Below are 23,742 nucleotides of genomic sequence, written 5' to 3' on the forward strand. Positions count from 1 at the left end.
GGTTTCAGCTCATAATCTGGTTTTACCTGGAATTCAGTTTTTTCAATTTTCTGTGAATTGTATATAGGACAATCGTATTCCATTTCATCATTGAAAAACAACGTCTGTCGACATTTAGTTTTCTGTGGTTTTATATGGGAGTTGGATACATCCAAATTGATTTCAGAATGTTCTAAATTTGAATTTTGAGCTGCAAAATTTTTTGTTTTACCTGTATTGTTCTTAATAGTGAGAACTGAAGGTTCGGCACTTGAAACGATTCTTTCTCTGTCCATTTCCATAGCATTGGAATAAGCTTCTTGCTCATTATTCGATTTTATATGCAAAAAAGGTGCATTTAATGTCTGCGGTTTTGGAATCAAGGTATCGAAACCCATTTCATCATCTAAAATCAGTGTTTCATGACCATTAGTTTGTTCAGCATCAAGCTCAAAATTTTCAGCATATTTATTCAACCTTGACTTTTCTTGTTCACCAGTAGTTACAATGCCTTCATTAGGATATACAGTATCCTGTTCACTATTTAATTCTACGTCGTTCACAACCTTCTTGACGCTTTGCGGTTTATACGGCGAAATACAAAATTCCATTTCATCATTGAAAAGTAACGTTGGACGAATTTTGCCTTTTTCTAGTTTTGTCGGACATTCAAAAAAAGAATTATCCATTTGGCAGTTTTGATTAAAAATTATTGTCTTCCTTTTCTCAATAAGTTTGGACTGATTTTTATCAACAATAATATTACTTAAATATGTTTTTTCTAGCTCCATTTTTTCTGCAACAGGTATGACATCCTCTTCAATTTTTTCATTATAGAAAATCGTTTTACGGCTTTGCATAATTTTTAAACCAGTTTTTGGGTAAATGTCTGGAGAATCGAACTCACAAACATCTAAGTTTGTATCAATTATCTGTGTATTATTGCTTGTGGTACTAAGAGTATTATTTTCTACAATTTTATCGCTTCCAGATTTCTTGTTATTGTAATTTTTCATTTTGTTTGTACTACTTGAAAGGGTGATGAATTCCTTACTGGAAACAGAATTTTCTGTATTATTAACAATGTTGGTTTCACGATTTTCATTTTGCACCAAATTAAAATCATTGTTATTTAAAATATCTGTAAATTTTGTTTTTTGCTGATTATAATTTTCTGATTTATCATGCATCATTGACATTCTACCAAAACTTTTACTTGCAGACTTTTCGATCATCATTTCAATTTTCAAAAATCCCTCAGTTGTATTCATTTTGTCGACAGACATATCAATATCAGTGTTGTTCAAATATGAATTTTCAGCCGCTAATGAAGATTCTCCAAAACGTTTTCTTGGTGATTTTTTTCTCAAACATTTCACAATATTATCAAATTCTGTAGCTTCTAAAGTTATGGAGCTTCCATCTTCTACTTCTACATTTGAACTTCCTAAAATATTCTGTTCTGACCGGTTAAGTGTAAAGTTTAATCTTTTGTCAAATTCTTTAAACGAAAAATCTTCGGCATTTATTTGATTTTGCCTTGTTTTATATATTGAAGACATATTTCCATCTTCACATATTTTATCTTGTAAAGGTCTTGTGCCTTTGCACCTTCCGTGTTTTATATCATTATACATTGAATTTTCCTTATCATCTGTTCCTAGAATTGGTTGAGCTATGAAATTTTGTTTGAATTCGTAATCCTGATATAAATTCCATTGAATGCTATTATCTTTAAATAAATTTTTTCCACATTGATTGTTAGCTTTTGATGAAGATGAATTTGCTGATTCTTCATAAGATGTTTCCCAAATTGTTATAGCGTGCTCTCCAGGACGAAATTCCCTAAAAATTAACATTATCATAATTTTAATTGACAATTTAATTTCCATCTTACTTAATTGAATTTTTTCCGGAAAAACTAATTTTTCTTTTACTTTTAAATGTTACACTTTCGGTTGGACTGGATTCTTCATTTGTAGTTTGCTTTTTTAATATCTAAAATTTAGATTTTATAAAAATAGATTACATTATGCATATGCAGATATCTACATTATTTATTATATAATTTTAGTTTTCAAAGCTATCCATATGTACTGTTTGTTTAGTAGCACCTAAGTATCAACTAAAACTGATTTTATTCATGTCTGATACAGTTTGTATTCCGTATAAGTTTCACATATATTAATAAAAATTTTCGTTTTTAACTTTATCAGAACATATTTACTTACTGAAACTCTTCTTTTTAAATTAGGATTATCCATATTTGTATTGGAGCTTTTGTAGCTTGGGATTACCAATTCTGTTCTTCCTTAATACCTACAATTGTTTAATACTTTAAAATTAAACCTTATATTTTTATAACAATTATCTCACAAAAGAAAATATCGTACTACAAATTTACACAATGTTGATATTAAAATAGAAGTTAACATTTATTTACTTCTTTGAATTTCAAATCAATTTGAAACACAACAAGCAGTTTTGTGAAGTTGGTAATATTGGTTGTCAAAAGAAAATTGTTCGCAGCGACTCTTGATGGATATAATTTGAAACATCAATTTCCCAATGCACAGACCTACCATATTATAATATTACAATAACAAAATCTTGAAATGTAGCAATACACAAAAAATTTTTGTTAATAAAAATTAACCTGTCAAAATAATTTATTTAATAGCCAATACTATCATTTGTGACTTCATTTATTGGTTTGGAAGATGGTGTTAGTTTTAAAAAACATTTCCATCCATACACAACCCGACAATTCATATTAATTTTGACATAAAATGTTTTCACTTTACTTTTAAGCTTTAAAGTTTGCATATAAATAATTATTTTGTTATTTTCAAAATGTTTAATTACTGGCATTCGTCATTATAAAGGCCATTAGTTTTAAACACCATAGCTGTTAGCCATTTGTTTTTTTGAAATATCTTTGAAACAGCAACCTTGTTTACTTTTTTTGATAAAAAATTTGAAAATTGTTTAATTTTTTAAATTTTTTCAATATGTCAAATTTTTGCATTGATTAGTAGTAGGATTTTAGCTTTAGTAGCATAAATTGTCTTGCTAGTAGTCAAGCAGACAGAAAAGGACAAGGTGAATATTTCAATTTATTAGCAAAATTGTTGAAAATGTATTGCAATTTTTTTGTCAACATTTTGCCAACTTTTGCCAACTTGCCTTTGTAAACTACGACTCAAGCTGAAAACAAAACAAGAGTGATTTTAGGAGGTAAAATGTCAAAATTCATATAGAAAACATATATCTAAATCGAACCGCTCAGAATCAAAGACAAAATACCGCCGCGAAATAGCTTAGGTTTCTATTTTACTGCTGGCGTTTTTTATTTTGACATTATCTCTTTCCTCTATGGTGTAACATTATATGAAAAATACTGTACAATTGATCTTTACGTTCCGCTGTTGTTCTGGAATAACAACAAAAATCGTTCATCGCTTTGATTATGTTTTTAGAATTAATTATGTAAGTTAATTTTCAGAAAAAATGAAAATAACAAGTGTGAAATTACATTAGCAAATTGAAAATATGTATATAATAAAACAAGCAAAAACATTTTAACGTATTATTCATGTACATAATACTCGGGTTTGAATACGTTGATTTTCATAGAACTTGAACCGACACTGTATATAATAAGTACATACGTATATTTGTGTACAAAGAACCTCTTCTATGTATATCGACATATTATAGAACCTATTGGTCAATGAGACCGATATAGCCTAGTATATGTACATTCGTCAGCTTGCCTTTCCCTTTGTAAACCACTCAGTACACCCATTGTAACGGATCGAATATAGTGGTTCTCATCTAATTTCAAGAGACTTGACAGTTGTACCGTTACCCCCATTGTTGCTTATATAACTCTGTTAAATGTTTTTTAAAAAACATTTTGTTGAAAAATAATTACTCGGCTTTTATCTGAATAAAGTTTTATCTTTTAAAAATAGAACATTCTCCAAAAAAAAAAATTAACCCACTAAAATAAATGATGGGTAGTGTGTATTGGAACAAAATAATTTTTATAAAAAATTTTATTCATTTTGGTTAATTTGGAAATTTCCTTGGTTTGTATACAGACTTCCATTTTTGAAATTCTTCATTCTGCAACAATACTTGATCAGTAAGAATTTCTTCTTCAACAAATTGATATGGTAAATAATTAATATTGAAAAATGAAAGCAATTGTCTTATATAAACTCTTCGTGCTAAAAAATCATTTTTAAGCCAAATATTAATTGCATAGTGATAAAGAACATCAATTGGACACGATAAATTTCGCATAGAACAAATTTGATAAATCTAAAATTAAAGAATAATTAGGAAAGTTTTTAAATACAATGAAGTAAGTATAAAGCTTATGTAAATTAATTTTGTCTACCTCTTCGTAAAATAATGAATTGATATGATGTTCAAGAAATATTTCAGTGTCAGCTCTAACGAATTCCAAGCAATATTGTTTCAAGTTTTCAATACTTTTTTCAGCTACAATACACAAAAATACAAAGTTGTTTTTTGTTCTTTAATTGAAAAATTTTAAATTGCATAAAATTACTTACTGGAATATCGCCAATATCGTAAACTTGTTTCTGGTAATATATTATTAATCATAATTTCCAATGCTTTATATGCTAAATCCAAAAATTGATATCGACTTGCTGCTCTATGAATTTCACATGCATTTTCTTTTGAAATATGAACTTTTCGACTATAAATAAATTCTAAAATCAATTTTAATGAATTTGAATCAATCCGTTCTGATAGGCTTTTGGCAATTGGATTTTCTTTAAATTAAATATAAAAAGAGGAAATTTCATATTTATTATAAATTTTTTAATATAAACAGAATATAAAATTAGCAATATTTAATTTTTTTTTTGTTTTTATACTTGTAAACATTTACCTTCCAACTTTTGACGAAAATATGGGCATGATGCAGCTAATACAACTTTATGTGCCATAAAACTCTTACCATCTAAAGCAATAACAGTAATATCAGTGAACTAAAATATTTCAATGTAGATATAAACGCGTTTTATTTTAATAACTTATATTGTATCACAAAAAATTTTACATACTTTATTTGATGTTCTAAAATAATTTAGTTGCTCTTTAAATTTTGATGTACAATGAAGATCGTCTTCAAATAAAACAAAATCCTCAAATTCATGTTCATTGTGCATCATGTTTGTATTCCAGATTTTATTTCAAATTAAATCAATATTTTGCATTAAAACAGTTTCATTCATTTATAAATACTGGAAGAATAATTTCATGCCCATTTATTAAACTGATATAAAATTATTATTGTCTAATCATAAGATATTTTCTCTTATCTTTATTTTAAAATGAGAACATGATTATAAAAAAAACAAATTCGTTATCTAATTGATTACTTCATCAACTATAAACATTTGTTTACTATAAATTCATAAAAATTCTGGGCATTAATTGTTTTAAACAAAATTTTATAATGTTAAGGGGTCTTACTATGTAATTTGATTTTTGAATTTGCAAAAATGGTAAGGTAGCACCCATTAATTTGTATTGTACTTTTTATTTCCGCAAATATGAAAATCGAATTGCAAATAATTTTAGACGGGGATTTTTGAAAATTCAGTTCTAAATTGAATCTTGATATAAAACGTGTTTGATAAATAAAAGCTAGATGATTTTCGATTATTCAGACATATACTGAAAGGGCTAAATTAAATCTTCTGAAAGCTTTTCTACATATACTTGCAAACAACTTTCTACAGAAATACTCGAGTAATTCTTCAATATGCAATATTTTTCTATTAAGTTCCGCTTCTAATTACTAATATTTTTGCAGTAGCTATAAAAAAAAACACAAAAATTCCTTTAAAACTTCATTTAACTACATCCGAACTACAAAATCTGCCATTTTTACAATTTGTAGTTTAAATTAATCATTCGTAATTTATTTTTAGACCTAAGTAAGAAATGAGTTATTGACAATTTTTAAAATTTAAATTTTAGCATGTTCGATAAATAATTTTTACTTTAAAGATTTCTTTTAAAAAGCCACAAAAATAATATTTTTAAAATTTAATTTGGAACTTCAAGTGCATATTTTGAATTATCGAAAATTCCGGATTATAGAAGGTACAGGAACACAAAAACTGGAATTAAAGTAGAACTATAAATAATAATCAATAAAATAATATAATAAAGACAAAACCAATTAATTTTTTCTTATTTTTTTCAAAATGAAGAAATTTTAGAAAAATTTTCTTAATTAAAAAAAAATTTTTCCTCATTTCAAAATTTCTTTTTTTTTACTTTATTTAACACATACTTTTTTTTTTCTTTTGTTTCACAATTATATATCCATAGTTTTTTTATTTTTAATTTTAATTTTTATTTATTTGAATGTAATTTTGCTTTTATCAAATTGAAAATTTATATTTCATAAGTAAAAGATTATTTTTTTAATTCCATTGATTTTCATTTTAAGTATAACCTTTATTTTTCAAATTTCATGAAATATAATTTTCATATTTTTTTACATAAAATTTCTTTGGATTATCCAATTTGGTTTTTTAATCTAAAAAGAAAAAAATTAAGACATAATGAATGATTTTATTGAAAAAAATTTTTAAAAAAATTTTCTTTTAAATTTTAATATGACATTAAAATTATTATTTTGTATTTCATGTGAAAATATGAGGTGGGGGGAGTGGTTCATATAAATTTAAATTTTATTCAAAAACATTTTACATTTTTAATATTCTTTAATTGATTTAACAATTATTTTTAATTTTGATAATAAATTTTGAGAATAAAAGTATACAAAAATTGATAATTACAAATAAAATGAATTTTTAAATTTTTAAAATATTGTCTAAATTAAATACTGATTTTTTTTTTTTTTGTAATAAAGCAATTTTTTAAATTGGGGCATAAACAATTTATTATTTTATATTATTGGGACATTTCTTAAATTTGTGTTTTTCTTGGTTTGAGAATTTTTACATGAAATACAAATTATTTGATTCAAATTAATTTCGTTTGATATTAATTTTTAATTTTTAAGAAAAATAAATACAAAAAAATTAATGAAAATCAATTAAAATGTCTTAATTTTTTTTGTGTTTTTCGTTTTTCTTTTTTTTTTTTTGTTAAAGATATACATTGTTGACAAAGTTATAAATTTGTTCACATAATTTTTTTATGATTTTGTTTTTTTTATTTTTGTTACATAAAAATTTTAAAAATGCCTATTTTTCGGTAGTAAAATATTCATTTAAATCACATTATACAATCTCTCTGGATTAATATTCTTAAATTAAATTAAATAAAAGAATTTAATTTTTATATTTTTTCTCGTTTTTTTTTTCCTTTTTTTCTTAATTAAATTCAATTTATTACAATTCATTTTAGAATTTTGATGTTAATAATTAATTATGATTAAAAATATTAAATTGATCTTAATTATTTTGATATTTTTCTTTATGATTTTTTACTTAAATTACAACAAAAATTAAAAAATATTTGATTTGAGTGTACTTTTTTTTTTGTTTTGTGTTTTATTAAATTTTATTAAATGCTTTATTTTTTTTCTTCTGAATCATTTTTAATTTAAACTTGTAATTTAAGTTACAAAATATGTTTGGAGAAAATTAATCAAAACTTTTTTGTGTTTTTTTTTTTGGTTCCGGAATATTTTTCCTTAATTCCTTTTCATCAAATTGTTACCATTTTAAATTAGAATTTGTTTTTTTTTCATTAGAATATTTTTTATGGCTAAAATATTCTTACACAATATTTTTAATTAATTTTTTAATTTCATTTTCATTTTTGAGTTTGGTAATATAAGATCATTTTTATATTGTGTTTGAAAATTCAAAAAAAAAAAAAAAAATTCATCAATTAAATTATTAAAAATACATGCATTATAAATTACTTATACATTATTAAAATTAACGTACAGTTCAGCTCAAATATTTTATTAATAAGTTTTTAAAATATTTTCATTTTTGTTAGTTTTTTTTTTAAGTTTAATATTTTTATTAATAGGCATTTTTTTTATTTTTCAAAGCATGGTTCTTTTGTTTGTTTATTTTTTTTTTTAATTTTATTAAATATTTTTTTATTCCAATCCATTTATTGTTTTCTCATGTTTCGAATTCCAATTTTGTTTTATTTTATTTTTCTTTTTAAATTATAACAAAATGAAAAAAATTATATAGAAGTTATAAAAGAACTATTTTTATTTGTAATGTTTAAATGATTATTGTTGAGAATATAGTTTAAAAAAAATAATAGTATTAAATTTAAGTGTACAATAAAGAAAAAATTCAGGACATTTGTTTGAGTTTTCTTAATATTATCAAAAAATATTAGATATACAAGAGATTTTAAAATTATTATAATTATGTAAAATAAAATTTCATGTTCAAGTGAAAATGAATTTTATTTTATACATTTTAAATTTTAAAATAATTCAATTCTTAAAAATACGAATTATTTTTTAATACAATGTGAAAAATCAATAATTTTAGAAATAAAATAATCAAATGCCTGCATATGATTCATTTTGTTGGATTTATTTTACAATTTTTAAAATTAAAGCAAATTAAAAAATTATTTTATTTTTTACAAAATGATATGGGGAAGCAAAAAAAAATTTATCTTATACAAAAATGAAATTCTAAAAAAAAATTTTATCAAATAAAATAAATTACAAAGTGCTTTTATTTAAACGGGATAAATTAAATAAATTAAAATTCAAAAAAATTCAAATTGTTTTTATTTTTAAGGGCAGTGAGTGAGTGTAAATATTCGAAATATTTATACTTAAAGCAATCAAATTAATAAAATTGTTATTTTGAAATGTTTCTGTTTTTTAAAAGAGAAAGATGAACAAATATACGAAATACATTCAAAGTTGTGATACAATATTAATAATTTTCAATTACTTGATATGAATTTTTTTCATTGACCATTTTTTATATACGACATAATGTAGGGTTTTAATAATATTATGTACCTTAAACGTCAACATATTATTCGAATACAAAAATTATTTATTTTATTAATAAAAAATAAATCTATAATTTTATATTAAAATTTTTTTTTTTGTAAGAGTTCACAACATAAGTATTGAAAATATTACAATATGTACATAAAATAGTTAACAATGAAATACATTAATTAAAATGCAAAGAAATTCATATTTAAATAAGAAAAATTCCATTTTGTATAAGATGTCATATTTATTATAAAATACAAATAATTAAATTTTTATATATTTGAAATTAATAGTTTTTAATTTTAAATATTTTATTATTAAAAAGTACAAAAAAAAAAAATAAAGCTAATTATAAGACTAAAAATGTAAAGGAATAAATGTGAGAAAATTAAAGTTAAAACTTTTCTTTAAAGATATTCTTTCGTCTTTTGAAATTCAAAATATAAAACAAAAAAAAAAAAAAAAAATTCATACTTATATTTTGTGGGAATTCATTTGAAAATAATAATTTTCATATAAAAGTATGATTATTTAATTATTAGCCCTCATTAATCATGAATGAATGATATTTCATGAATATATTATTATTTTTTTATTTAAAATACATAATGTTAATAATATCTCAATTATTCTTGGATTTTTAAGATCTTTTTTAATTTCTATTAAAAAAAAAAAATTATTATTTAAATTATTGTGCATTATAATATATTAAATTGTACTATAACATGATTATAAAAATAAAAAAATAAGCAAAATTTAATTTAACAAGTGCAATGTATAACAATATTTTGTTTTATATTCAAATCTCTTTAGTCAATTTGGCAGCCGACATTAATAATCGGAATACAAAACGTAATAATATTATAAATTACAATTTAAATTATTTATTTTTAAAAAAAAAATGTGTTTTAACAGAAAAATATGGAAAAGAAAATTAAAAAAAATGTGAATTATTAATATTAATATAGGGAATATTTTGAGAAATACGAATATTAAAATTAGTTTTAACATTATGTATTTTTAAATTTATAAGAACATATGTAGATTTATTGTTTTTATTTTTCTTTTATACAAAATTTTAAGTTTTTCTTTGTAATGGATTTTGAGTTTTAAGAATTTTGTTGTGATTTTAAGAGGGCTGTGATTTTATGTTTGGTTTTCTCTTTTTCATTTATTTTGTTTTTCCATTATTTTGTTTTCTTTTTTCTTACTTTTAATAAATTTTAATAATATATTTTGTTTGATGGTTTTTTTTTTATTTAATATCCATTTTAGATCAAAAATATGAGAAAAATTTAAAAAATTTTATAAGCATCTTTTTTTTATAAATATTTTATTTTCTTTGTTTGTTTGTTACGTGTTCGCTGTTGTTTTATTTAAATTTATTTCTTTTTTAACAAATTGTAATTATTTGTTGGTATTTTCTTTTTTAATTCTATAAAGTTGTTCATTTTTTTTTTGTAATCTTAATGAAAATTAAACATTATATTAGTAATATATTTTTCATTTTTTTGTGCACAATACTATGCAATACTGTCTACTGTGTTTTCCTGAAAATATAAAATATATACTATTTTATATATTTTAAAAAATATTTAAATTGTTTTTATATTTGGAAAACATAATTAAATTATGTTTTAATGTAGTCAAAATAATTATAATAATAAAAAAAAATTATTTATTTCTTTTAATTATTCATTTCGTTTTTTTTGTTTTTGTTATACATTTTTTAATGCAAAAATGTTTTTTTAAAAATATAATTATATAATATAAATATATAAATCAGTTTATTTTTATTTTGTTTCCTGATCATGCATTGAATTCGCATTGATTTCACTGTTTTTGTTTTTTTCTACTTTTTCATATCAATACTAAATTTTTAGTTAGATAAACAAAGAACAAATAATATAATTCCGGGGTAAGAATTGATATTATACTGCTATTTAATATTCTATATACATAAAGAAATATTTTTTCATAGTAAATTATTATTAAAACAATTTAATTATAAAAAAAAAAATGGTATATTCACTGCGAAAATTAAAAGGAAATAACAAAAAATAAATTTTAAATAAGTTACACGTAATATAACTATATCTAAATTAAGACAAAATATTTTCTATTCCGAAATATCCAATATTATTATTATTTTTTAAAAATATAGAAATTTCAAAATTGTGTATATAATATAATAATATATTCGGGAATAAATTGTAAATTATAAATTTGAATATAGATGATGTATGTCATCCAATTATCCAATTGTGATATTTTTTTAAATTTTAATAAAAGGTTACACTACAAAAGAAATAATTTTCTTTTTTAAATATCACAGTGAATATAATAAGTATTTATGTTTAAAAAAGTAGTACTATATACAAAATTCTATTTGAAAATTTATAAAACTTTATCACAAAAAAAAAAAGATACAAAGAACTACGTTTATAAAATCATTTTTATTTAATTTTCATAATTAACTTCATTTACCAAAAATTTTTAATTAGTTTTCTTTATGAAAAAGTTCATTTTTAAATATTTACTTTACAAATAATTTAAATTTTTTCATTTTAAGAAAAACATTTAAAAATTTAATTTTAAAAAACAAAACATTTACATAATATACTGAAATGTGATATTTGCAGGGTACTTTCATTTTTCATGTTCATTATTTTTAAATACTGGTGTATTTAATATTAATAAAAATATGTACCAAACATTCTTTATTAAATTCTTTTTATTTCAAAATATATTAGCAATTTTTCCGAAATAAACAAATTGAAATATATTAGATTTACAAATTATTGTTAAAGGAAATCATTAATAATTAATTCATTTATTTGCTGAATATTAAATATTTTATATATTTTATTTTTAAATTTAATTTTTTATTTGCATTTCCAAATATTGATTTTGCACATTCTTTTATTTTTTTAAACTATAAACGTCTATTTTTTCTGAATTATATTTTACATTACTAATTAAGCAAAGAAAAAGAAAAGTGTTTATTGCAATTGTAAAAAAAAAAATGTTTTCTATGAATTATGAATTGCAACAGCAATCACATTGGAGTCCAGTACATTAGAACATATTTATAAGTGAAATTCATCAGTTTTTAAAATTAAAAAATCATTATAATAAAAATATTAAGAAAATTTTTTAAAAAAACTCATTAATAGTTTTAGTAATAAATAATCTTGTGTTTTGTACATTTTTTATTTTTTAAAACTAAAAATGGAAGATCGTATATATTCTACAATGGCATACACTACTACTTTATATTTATATCATATTATTATATACATGCATTAAAAATAATAGTACATACATTAATTTACATATTTAATGAATGTATACATAAAATATACATATACATATTATATAATTATGCATAATTATGCATTTCTAAAAACGATAATTTCTTTTTACAATTATTATTGTATTAATTAGGTCACAATTATGTCAAGTTTAAAAAATAATAAATACAAAATATTTTTAATTAAAAATGAAAAAAAAAAAAATTTAAAATATTATTTCATTGGATGCATAGTATGTACACATATTTATTTATTTCCTTTGTAAAACCTTTCTTCATTTTTAAGGTTTATGAAATTATTATTATAAAATGCAAAATATTTATTTAATCATTTTTTCAAAACAATTATTGATTTTTTTTTCCTTTGCCTTCTCATTTGTACAAAAAAGTAAATTTTAATTTTTTTTTTTAAATAATGTTAAAACTAAAGAAATAGTAAAAATTAAAGTTAAGTTTTTAAAGCTTTACTTAAGATATTAGTTAGTTTTGTTTGTTTAATTTTTTTTCTTTTAATATTATGTAATTCTTAAATATTTTTGCATTTATTTGTAAAATTATGAAGCAATATCAATCTATTATTTTTTTTATTTTATTGAAAATTCTAATTTATAATTTGAATTAACTTTTTCTGGTTTTTAGTAATTCTTAAATTTAAAACGTCAGTAAATAAAAAATGATTACTTGTAAAATTATTTTAGTATTCCATTTAAACTTCTATACTCCTAATAGATTTTCATGAAAAACTGTATTTTTTATTTGCAAAATAATAATAATTTTCTTTTAAATATAATAATTATTATGTAATATAGAAATCTTTAATTCTAATAATTATAAATTCATTTATTTCACTGAACGAGCGTTTATATATTTTTGTCAAAGGACAAATAAAGAAAAAAAAAATTTCATAAAATATTAATATAAATATTTAAAATTTTAAGTTATGAATTCATTATAAGACTATAATCAATTTAGAAATTTAATTTCATTAAACTTTCTATTAAATTTTTATAAAGTAGTAATCAAATAGTGTAAAATATGGTACAGATTTAAAAGCTATATAAGTACATAAATGATTTTTAATTATTGTTAAAGAAATTTTTTCATTAAACGATTTTTTCTTTTTAATTTTTCATTTTTCAAATACATACAAATGATGTATTTGAAGTTTTTTTTTTTTTTTAAATAAAAAAAAAAAACTTTTTTACCATATTTTTGATCTAAAATGGACTGCATGTTTATATTATTTGTATGTATATTAGGAGTTTCAGAATACTCTATAAATATATTTTAAAATACAATTATGAAATATATATTTTAAACAAGACTTTAAAAAAAAAATCAAAAAATTACTTCATAACTTTTACATATAAATGAAAAAATTATTATTTTTACTTTGTTTTAATATATATAAATATATATATACATATATATATTTACAATTTTTCTTTGTTTTCTTTAATATCATCATTATTTTCTCTTTTTATCTTTTAAATTTAACAAAAAACGTTAGCGATGAAATTTTTCGTAAATGAAAAATTGGTCCATGAATCAATGTTTGGATTGAATTTGATATTGTCTGCAACTATATGTTGCGAATTCAATTGATTTTTTTCTTGTTCAGCTCTTAATTCTTCATGTTGTTGTTTTAGTTTCATAAATTGTCTTTGTTGATTTGTACAGCTATTAATTAGAAAATTATGATGATTATTAATAACTTTACTATCAATAATAAATTTATGATTGTTATTCTTATTATTATTGATATTTTCCTTGTGGTTTTGATCTTGTACAGTTTGACCACGAGATTTTTGTTCATTTGATTTTTGTTGTGGTTCTTGATCTTGCTGTTGCGTTTGAAGCTGTTGATTTTGCAAATTATGAGATTTTCTTCTCATATTACCACCATCCTTATTTTCATTAGAGTTCTTTCGTTGCACGCCATTGCTAGTTATTGTTGATTGTAAATTACTATGTTGTCCTAATGATTTTGTTCTCAATCGAACAGAATTATTATTATTACTATTGTTATTATTACTAGAATTGTTACAATTATTATTATTATTGTTATTTGTATTATTATTATTGGTATTTATATTGTTATTGATATTATTGATATTGTTATTATTTCCACCATTCTTATTGATACTACTATTGTTGTTATTATTATTATTTGAAATTTTATCTTTATCCTTCTTACTTCCATTAAAATTGCTGTTGATGTTATTATTATTTATGATTTTATCGCAATTAGTACTCCCATCGGTGCTAATGCAAGAAAATAATTGCCTTTTGGAATTTGCATGTTTATTCGATGAATATTTAATATTATCTTCGAAAAAACGTTTTTTAGTATCGCCATCCTTGTTGTTGCTAAAATAAATATAAATTTTTTTAAAAACGATTCTATAACTAAATATATCCAATTTTACCAATTAATTTTTGATGCGCTGTTATTTGCTTTATCATATCCACATGACTGTTGCTGGTGTACTGAACGATCAACATTGTTATTACCATTGTTCTTCATGAAATTTAATTTTAAATTAATACCATCAATATCACCCATAGATTTATGACGTTGTCTTTTATTTTTTTGATTATTGTTATTATTTTTATTCTTATTATTTTTGATATTTTTATTATTATTCCCGTTATTAGCATTATTTTTATCATTATTATAATTATTGTTGCTATTATTTTGATTATGATTATTATTGTTATTATTATTATCATTATTGTTATTGTACATATTATCGTTATCATTTTTATTAAAATTTTTAATATTATTCTTATTATGATTATTATTGTTATCAATACAGTTAATATTCTTATTATCATTATTACTGTCATTATTTTCGTCATTACTATCGCTATTTTCTTTATTCTTTTTATCATTATGCATATTATCACTATTTTCATTAATTGTTCCTTTTAATTGATTATTACTACCATTATTTGTATTACTGATACTATTTTCTCCCTTTTTAAAATCTAAATTAAATTTCTTAGCTGATGAATATGGTTTTACAAGGCCGTTTCCAGTACCACTGTAATTATAATTTCCACTTGGATTATTAGTATAATAATTGCTACAACCATTGTTATTGTTAAATGTAGTAATAGGTGACGATGATGAATATTTTCTTTCGATTCCAGATCGATTGTCACTAATCCATTTCTTTAAACGTTTCATAAATGGAATAATCATAAAAAATGAGTTTGGATTAACACCCAATTGTGATTTACAATTAGTATCATTTTTAGTTGTTGGTAATGAATCTAATGGAAACCATTCACAACATTTAATCTCCTTTCGAGTTCTGGGTAAAAAATTTGTACTTGTAGGTACATTTCTAACTATGTACAAACGCGTGTATTGATAGTTTATTACACATTCAATATAATGATCGGGCACTATCATATTTGTTATATCGAAACCGGTTTCTTCATATACCTGTTTAACATTTGTAGATATAAAATTAATGAGCATTCACAGAAATATTTTTTTTAAACATAGAATAATTTTTTAAAATAATAATGTAATAATAGAAGTGCACTTACTTCTCTTGTTGCACAATGAACAGGACTTTCATGCTCGTTAATTTTGCCCTTTGGAAAACCCCATGAACTCTTAGCCCAATATGACTGCACTAACAAAACATTTTTGAGATCTTCAGATACCAATATGGCACCATATGTTGGTACTGATAATTTGTACTCTTTCCAGTCTTCTAATATCTTATCAACTTCAGTTAAATAGATGCATAAAAACGGAATATGCTGTCAAAAAAAAAAAGTAAATCATATTTTAGTTATATTACATACGTAATTATTGAAATATTATGGCCCAAAACAATATTAAAAAAATAAATAAAAATGTATAGGTATATGTAAGTGCAAAAAATTATGTTCAGAAAAAAACGTATGTAATCATTTTGTTTACGTAAATACTACCTGAAATAGATGTGAAGCAAATTGCTTCAATCCACATGGTATTAATTTTTTTTCTTCATTTCCACAAAAGAAATCCAAATAAAACCAATGCGCCAATTCAATTTGAAAACAAATTCGTATGAAATTTTGACGCTCGTCAACTGGAGTGTTAATTATAAAACGACTTGCTAAATCATCTAAAATATCGGACGGAATTTGATGATGTAAATTCTGGGATATCGAGGATGATTTTGCAGTATTATTACTAGTATTGCTACTGCTATTGATTACCGTTGTTGTTGAAGTTGTTGTTGCTACAGAAGATTGCGATGTAGATTGCAATACTATAGTTTCAACATTCTGATCAATAATGGGAACATTAGCGCAATCTTTTTCTGTACTTGAACTATTAGAAATTACACTGGAAGGTATTTTCACCGTGTCCACTTCTCCCACTCTATCCTTTTTTATTGAAGTACAATTAGATTTATTAACTAATGCTGCTAAAAATGCCAAAGTCGCTGCTCCAGTTTCATTCTCAACACTTATTGATCTTCGTAACTGAAGTTGCATCGTACTTGTTGATGTAGATGTATTCAACATTGTTGTTTTAATAGGCGATATTGGAGATATGCGACATGAACTCATTTCTTGACCACTTTTTTATATTTTCTTCCTGCTTCTTTTTTCTTTTTTTAATACTTATTATTGCTTTTCTTCTAGTGGCTCTTTGTTTTGTGTATTTCTAAAATTTAGCAAAAAATATTTTTTTTTGTTCAAAAAACATATTCAAAAAAATTTGATTTGCAAAAAAAAAAAAAATGGAGGATTAATCTAATTTTTTTTCACAGCCACAATTATCAGCCATGTAATTGAGAAATTTCTACTATGGACTTCCTTACATTTTTATAATTGAAAAATTTCCTTATATTAGCAATTTTTTATCCTCTAAATGGTGTATTTTAACTTTAACATAAACTTAGGTTCTAGATTTATAATTATATTCTAGAATTTTCACATTAAAACGATTAAATTATTATAATATCACTATTTTAAAATTGTTGAAAAAAAACTTATTGCGTTTAAGCTAATGGCTGCCATTACTAAAAGTAAATAAATAAGTTCATTAAAAAAGGTCAGAGTATATGAAAATGAATTGGTAGAAAAGAGATAAACATATTGTCATGACATACTTAAAAATTCTACATAAGGTGGGGCACCTTTTAAAAAAATTAAATATTCCAGCGTGACATCTAGCAGATTAAATTTTAACTTTATATAGAGTGGATAAATTTTTTTTGAGGTATTACCGGTTTTAAAGATACTTTAACGAAATTTTGTCGAACTACATTTATGAGGCAATAAATAAATGTCATAAAAAGTCTTTAAATCACTTATGCTTAGATTTTTCTAAAAAATTTAATTTTATTTTGACTGCGGGAATTTTTGTGTTAAATTTAAACAAGCGGGGTTATTATGTAAGCGATTATGTGCTCTAAAAAAAAAAGTTTACTAAATAGTATTTATGTGGAAATTAGCGCCATTATTAGTCAAAGGGCGAAAATGGAAGTAATAACTTGGAAATATTTCACTTAATTGTTTGAGTAATGAAAACGAAGAAAATAGAATTCAATTTTATTCATTAGAATAGAATTCAAAAATAATTGTTTTTCATGTTGACTAATTTCATATTGTCATAAACATTTAAAATATTTTTGCAAAAGTCTGATACGTAAACGTACAAAATAAACCTGATGTGTAAATGCTCATCTAATTTTATTTTAGATTAAATCGTAGATTTAGTCTGATGTGTAAATGGCATCTGATAACTTTCCGTTTGTTAAGTTGTTAAAAATTTTGTTAATAGATGGCTAAAATCGCTTAAAAGTTTAATTGTATTGTCATACTGACGTTTTCAACTATAATTCGAATTTTTAATTTAGAATTAGAAAAGCGGCAAATCAAGCAGTTTTGAAATTGAAAATCGAAGAACAATTTAATAAATTAATATTATTTGTAATAAAACTTATAAGAAAAAAATGGCTCTCCGAAAACAACCAATTGTTTCTGCAATTGGAAATGAAAATATAGGAATAAGTTAAATAAAGATTGTATAATGAATAAAATATAAAGTAATTCATTTTTTTTTGATTTTAGTGTCCAATGGAATTAATATAAAAAATAATTTAGCAAATCGTCCAAAATCAAAACAACCGTTAGGAAATATAAATAACACTATTCATAATCAATTAGGAAGAAATAATGGAGGGACCATTGATATTGAAAGAAAGAAAAAAAACTTAATTCAAGCAAATAATGAAAAACAACTTCCAAAATCTTGCAAAATTTTTCAAGATGAATTCGACGACTTTTGCAGTTTTAAAAATGATGACAAAAGTATCTAAAGTGCATTATAAAAAAGTGAACTTATGAACTAATTTTTCTTTAAAATTTTAGCGCCTGAACAAAAATGGCTGGATGAAGAAATTGCGAATTCGCGAATTTTCGAAAAAATAATTGAAGCAGACAAACCTAGAACCAAACCAATTACAAAAGCCGAGCTAGATTGGATTGAATTTTTTGAATTTGGAGAAAAAAACAATGATATTGCAAAGGACATCGATTCGAATGATTCTTTTGAGTTACCAGAATTGGAAATTCCAAAATTACCAAATATTAATTTTAAAAATTTACGAGCACCCTCTCCACCAATTCATCTTTTTGAAGATTTAGACATATCAGATGTTGAAAATATTTTGCAAAATGATGAAATGGAGGCCCCAACACCTATTATAACGGCAAATTTTGATGACAGTTTCAATTTTTAAGAGTTTATCGAGCTACATACTTATTAATTTTTTTTTTGTATTTTGATTAAAATTAACATTTTTGTTTAAATGTAAATATTTACTAAATTATGAACTATTCATAAATTTTTTTTTGAAAAATTTAATTTGTATGTAAACATATGTTCCTAAAATCCTATTAGGATGACTTAGTGAAAAATAATTAAAAATGATTTCGAACTATGACATTGTAAGTACATACAAATGAATCTATTTATTATTTAAATTAAAAGTTTTCATATTTTATAAATTCGTATTCTTTTTATTTTTTCTTTTCTACTCTTCGCAAAAGTAATAAATATTTGCTAAATTGCAGAATATTAGTTTGGAAGTGATGAGTAAGTCCTTTTTAATCATGTTATACATGTATACAAAATGTTCCTATCTGACTTTATTACACGAAGCAAAATTACCTAGATCATTTCAAGGAAATTATCATTGAAAAAGTATTACGCTTTATTTGAATAGGTAATTGATAAGGAAGTGATGATAGAGTTATTAAAGGAAAGGGGTTGCTTGAAAGATATTTTTGTTAATTATTCAAATTACGAGTAGCTACAAAATTTCAGTATAATATTAGAGTTAAACATAAAAATGTTGAATTTATTTAAATTTGTAGTTTGAACATTAAGTAGTTGCTTGGGCTAAGTTATTTTCAAATTGTGCTTTAGTTCCAATTTGCTTTTCACAGGAAAATTTAATTTTATATTTTATTGTCATTTATTTATTTTAATTTTTGAAAAAATTTAAGAAAAAAATTTTTAAAGAAAGTTTAAACCCATTGTTTTCAAAATGACTTACAGCGAAAACTTGCGTAATCGCATGTAATTATGTAAGAAATGTTTTCGCTTTTCAATTTTCCATGACAATTTTTAACTTCCTCAAAATGGTTTATACTTTTCTGTTAAAATTTTTGTTTTAAATGAAACCACTAAAAAGGACACTATTTTCTATAAATACTGGTTTGCAAATTTTATTTTTTTTTCTGATTAAGTTTGGAAAGTTGCTTCAACGCTGTTCATATTTGGTGCGGGTTTTGAAAATGATAAATTACTCATTAAAGTACGTTTAATATAAGTTTATTTTTTTGTAGGAAGGACTTGAAAGGATTTTGCTTTGATTATCGAAAAATAATTGAATAAATTGGAATTGTCTCCATTTCAAAATTATGAGATTTTTAGCTGAACAAACTAGCATAATGAATGCATCGTATTCTTCTCTTAAATGTATGTGTAAGGAATGTGTGCGTATACCAAATGTATACCAAAAACAAAAATAAAAATTAATCATGTTTTGTTTTTAGTTTCCCTACAAGATTCTTTTTTCTCTTATTTGTATTTGAATGGCTTACAAGAACCTTTGTTTCATACAATAAAAAAGGACTTTGTTGCTGATTTTAGTAAAATTATTTAAAGGATCATTGGTAAACCTTTGAAAAACGTTAAAGTGAAAAACTTTTTAATACGTTTTGTCATTAATCCTTTTTTTTTATTTATTTGTTGTTGTTTTCTATTATGAATTTTGATTCTTTTTATTCACACTATGTTGAAAAGACGGAAAAAGAAGATCCTTTTTTTTTGCTTTAAAAATATTATAAAGGAAAACTCCTTTAAAGCTTTTAAAATTTACATAAAATTAATCAAAATATTTTTATGAAAAGATATTAAAAGTTGACATTTTAAATGGATAATTTGTCAGAAGTTTTTTTTTGGAACAGTAAGTTTTTGTTACTTCCCCCTGGCACCTCTTTTTTTCTGTTGTAAAATTCAATTAATTTAATTTTTTTTTGGAATAGTTTCTATGTATATAAAATACGGTTTCAATTGGAAACTTTCTATAAAAATAATGTTTTATTTTAAGGTTAAAAATGAGATACATTAGTGTGCTTTTGATTATTCTATTAAAAATGATTTTGAATATCGGATTCAGAGAATTATAACTTTTAACGTTATAAAACTTTGTGCGAGTACTTTCCTATAATTAAGTAAAAATAAATGATTTTATAATTTGAAAACCATAAATAAAAACTAAATTTATGTAGATTTTTGAAAAATTTATTGTATTTTAAATTTGCTATATAATGGGGATTATTTATGTATAAAGAAAATGAAAGCGAGGTGGTTTTACGTTGGCCGAAGAAGATCTCAACATGGAAACTCATTCTGAAAATTTCATTTTGTTTTTTCTGGACATAAGAGCTAAATATAGAAATTCAAGAATATACAACGCTAAATTTTTCTGTTGTAAAATTTCCAAGGGAGCCAAATTATGACAAGGGGGTGTCTTTTCCTAGGATTACCGCTCCAATATAAATCCAAAACTATTACACATATTTTATAAAATTTAAAAAATTTAATACTTTTTCAATATTTTAAATGATTGAAATCATACTGCGACATTATTTAAATTCAGAATTTTATCAATTTTTTTAATCTCTGTATTCTAAAAATGTATTCTAATACTTTTAAGTTTATCATTTTTCATTCTTTTACTTTAGGGTAAAAAGTTTTTACAATCCGAAAGGTTTTTTACAATCTGAAATTATGGAAAAAATTTATTAGATTTCCTGAATGAAAATGTTGAGTTGGAATTTCATATGATGTACGGTACAGTCAATATTATACACTCGATATGAGCACAAAATAAAAAAGATTAGGTTATGTTGATAGAAGAATTGATAATCTAGAAATGATAATCCTTTCTTTCGTAAATATTTTTATTTTAATTTTTTGTTTCTGGTCCTTTTGAATGGAAGAAAAAGTGTGTAGGTTCGTCATTTACATTATTATTTGATTTTTATTTTCCAAATCTTCAAAAAACAAAAATGTTATTTACTTCCGTCTTGCTTTTTTATTATTTTTATTTTATTTAATTTTTTATTTATTTTTCTTGTGTTTTAGGTTCTATATTGGGCTGCTTCTACATATGTACATCCATATAATATTTCCATTTTATATGGGGAAGAAAATTAAATTAAGAAAATTTGCATTTTTTGGCAGAGTTGAGTATGATTGACAGCGATTGGACAATTTTATTAAATTTACTATATGTAATATTGTAATATTTAGGATACGGGTACCTCTATCCAATATCAATAAATTTGGAGCATTGAAAAGTATTCATCCCAGAATGTTTGAATAATTTTTAAAGGTAAATATTAAATACTCGTATTGTAATTTTGTCTTATATGTAGAAGTAGTGATTGAATTACAATTAATTAGATTGAAATAATATGGAATGGTCTATATAATAAAATATATATATATATTTTCCTTTTCTATTGCGCTTCGGTCCAGTAATCTAAGGTCTTTAAAGTAATAGGCTCCTATGATGAACTAGGTTCTGCTAGTTTACTTGGTAAGTTCGCAAATTCTTTTTTCTTCGCTCTTGCGTCATCATATTGTTTTTCATCAAGGTTTTTTTTTTCTTATTAAACAAACACTGATTCATTTCACGGACCTTAAAGACCAACGCAATATAATAATAACGTAATATTGAAAAAATATGAAAATATTATGAAGTATAATTGAAATTAAATAAAATAATTTTTTGAATATTATTGTGGAAAGTACTCGTATTTCTCTAGTGAAAATAAACTTAAAATATGATTCGAGATGTAGTTTTATAGAATATACTTCGGGATCTTCCTTAGAAGTAGTTGGATGATTTTGAAACTATGTAATTCTTCAATTACCGGGATGACATCCCACCGGACTCCAGTATTACTTTCGACCACTGATTTCAGAGTAAAAATTTTTTACAAAAGGTAAGAAAAAAAAGGAAAAATTTTGTGATAATTTTGCTTAGTTTTGTTTTTCTTTTCCCAAAAAGATTTCACTTTAATTTTTCATTCATAAGTTTTGCTACTTATAGTTTCTCAGAAGGATGGTATTTATACAATTTCATGATATTGTTATATTCTGCTGCTTTCGTTCTTATGTTAGGAACTAAAAAAAAATTCGTTTTATTTTGACCATTATATCATATTTGTTTATTTCATAAGAGTATAATAGTAAAAATTGCTAACACTATAACACAAAATCGAATTGTTGACATATAACAGTAAAAATTTTATATATTTTTGAATCATATTTTCTGATTATTGTATAAAAATTTAGAGAAAATTTTGGCGCATGCTCTTTTGAAATATTAGGAAATCTCGCTAATAAATAGAATATAAAATGAAATAAAATAAAGAAGAAAATTTAAATAAATTGTAAAGAGCTTGATATTTAATCATAACGCATATACTTACTTATCCGTATAATAATTTCGTTCCCCAATTCACAAGATTTTGAATTTATTCAAAATACAATGTATGCATAAAACTAATAGAAATCGGTAGAATAAATTTGCAACTTCAAAATTTTTGAATATTATATGAAGGCTTTTAAAAAAAAACTATTGTTATAAGTGTTAAATAACAATATAAGAATACAAGAGTATTCGTTATAAGAAAAATTTCATAACGGTAATTTATTGTATTTTGTTTATGCTACACTGTTTCTTACTCAATTATTTACTTTTAGAATAGCTTCTATATGTGTTATCAATTTATTTTTATCTCTTAACTTTGTTATTCCGTTTCATACATTGTACAACTATAATTTATTCTACTAGTATACTATAATGTGTTTTGTAACATAAGG

The 23,742-nt window shown here is 22.4% G+C and overlaps 4 protein-coding genes across 5 annotated transcripts; 1 reads left to right on the plus strand and 3 right to left on the minus strand.

Annotated features, from left to right (window-relative positions):
* Window positions 1-9: 9 nt before the first annotated feature.
* Window positions 10-2,278, minus strand: LOC129613610 (myb-like protein I). Its single transcript, XM_055527740.1, has 4 exons — window positions 2,211-2,278; window positions 1,877-1,977; window positions 71-1,824; window positions 10-26 (listed from the first exon to the last, which is right to left on the minus strand). The coding sequence occupies exons 1-4, from the start codon at window positions 2,241-2,243 to the stop codon at window positions 10-12; spliced, it is 1,905 nt and encodes a 634-aa protein (XP_055383715.1). The 5' UTR covers window positions 2,244-2,278.
* Window positions 2,279-3,927: 1,649 nt separating this feature from the next.
* LOC129613572 (kelch-like protein 25) lies at window positions 3,928-5,237 on the minus strand. 2 transcript variants are annotated; one of them, XM_055527695.1, is made up of 5 exons: window positions 5,085-5,237; window positions 4,910-5,009; window positions 4,566-4,727; window positions 4,388-4,491; window positions 3,928-4,308 (listed from the first exon to the last, which is right to left on the minus strand). In XM_055527695.1, the coding sequence occupies exons 1-5, from the start codon at window positions 5,190-5,192 to the stop codon at window positions 4,054-4,056; spliced, it is 729 nt and encodes a 242-aa protein (XP_055383670.1). In that variant the 5' UTR covers window positions 5,193-5,237; the 3' UTR covers window positions 3,928-4,053. The 2 variants fall into 2 exon arrangements, with proteins under 2 accessions (XP_055383670.1, XP_055383669.1); XM_055527694.1 differs by having other exon boundaries at window positions 4,566-4,790.
* An 8,328-nt stretch (window positions 5,238-13,565) lies between these two features.
* LOC129613476 (putative uncharacterized protein DDB_G0282133) lies at window positions 13,566-17,340 on the minus strand. Its single transcript, XM_055527565.1, has 5 exons — window positions 17,150-17,340; window positions 16,269-16,992; window positions 15,876-16,094; window positions 14,744-15,768; window positions 13,566-14,684 (listed from the first exon to the last, which is right to left on the minus strand). The coding sequence occupies exons 2-5, from the start codon at window positions 16,893-16,895 to the stop codon at window positions 13,808-13,810; spliced, it is 2,748 nt and encodes a 915-aa protein (XP_055383540.1). The 5' UTR covers window positions 16,896-16,992; window positions 17,150-17,340; the 3' UTR covers window positions 13,566-13,807.
* An 867-nt stretch (window positions 17,341-18,207) lies between these two features.
* On the plus strand, window positions 18,208-19,188 carry LOC129613571 (uncharacterized). Its single transcript, XM_055527693.1, has 3 exons — window positions 18,208-18,344; window positions 18,405-18,644; window positions 18,705-19,188. Exons 1-3 carry the CDS (start codon window positions 18,287-18,289, stop codon window positions 19,073-19,075), a joined length of 669 nt encoding a protein of 222 aa, XP_055383668.1. The 5' UTR covers window positions 18,208-18,286; the 3' UTR covers window positions 19,076-19,188.
* Window positions 19,189-23,742: the final 4,554 nt, after the last annotated feature.

The sequence above is a fragment of the Condylostylus longicornis genome, unplaced genomic scaffold, assembly GCF_029603195.1.
Source record: "Condylostylus longicornis isolate FDR11 unplaced genomic scaffold, ASM2960319v2 ptg000084l, whole genome shotgun sequence".
NCBI classification, from domain to species: domain Eukaryota; kingdom Metazoa; phylum Arthropoda; class Insecta; order Diptera; family Dolichopodidae; genus Condylostylus; species Condylostylus longicornis.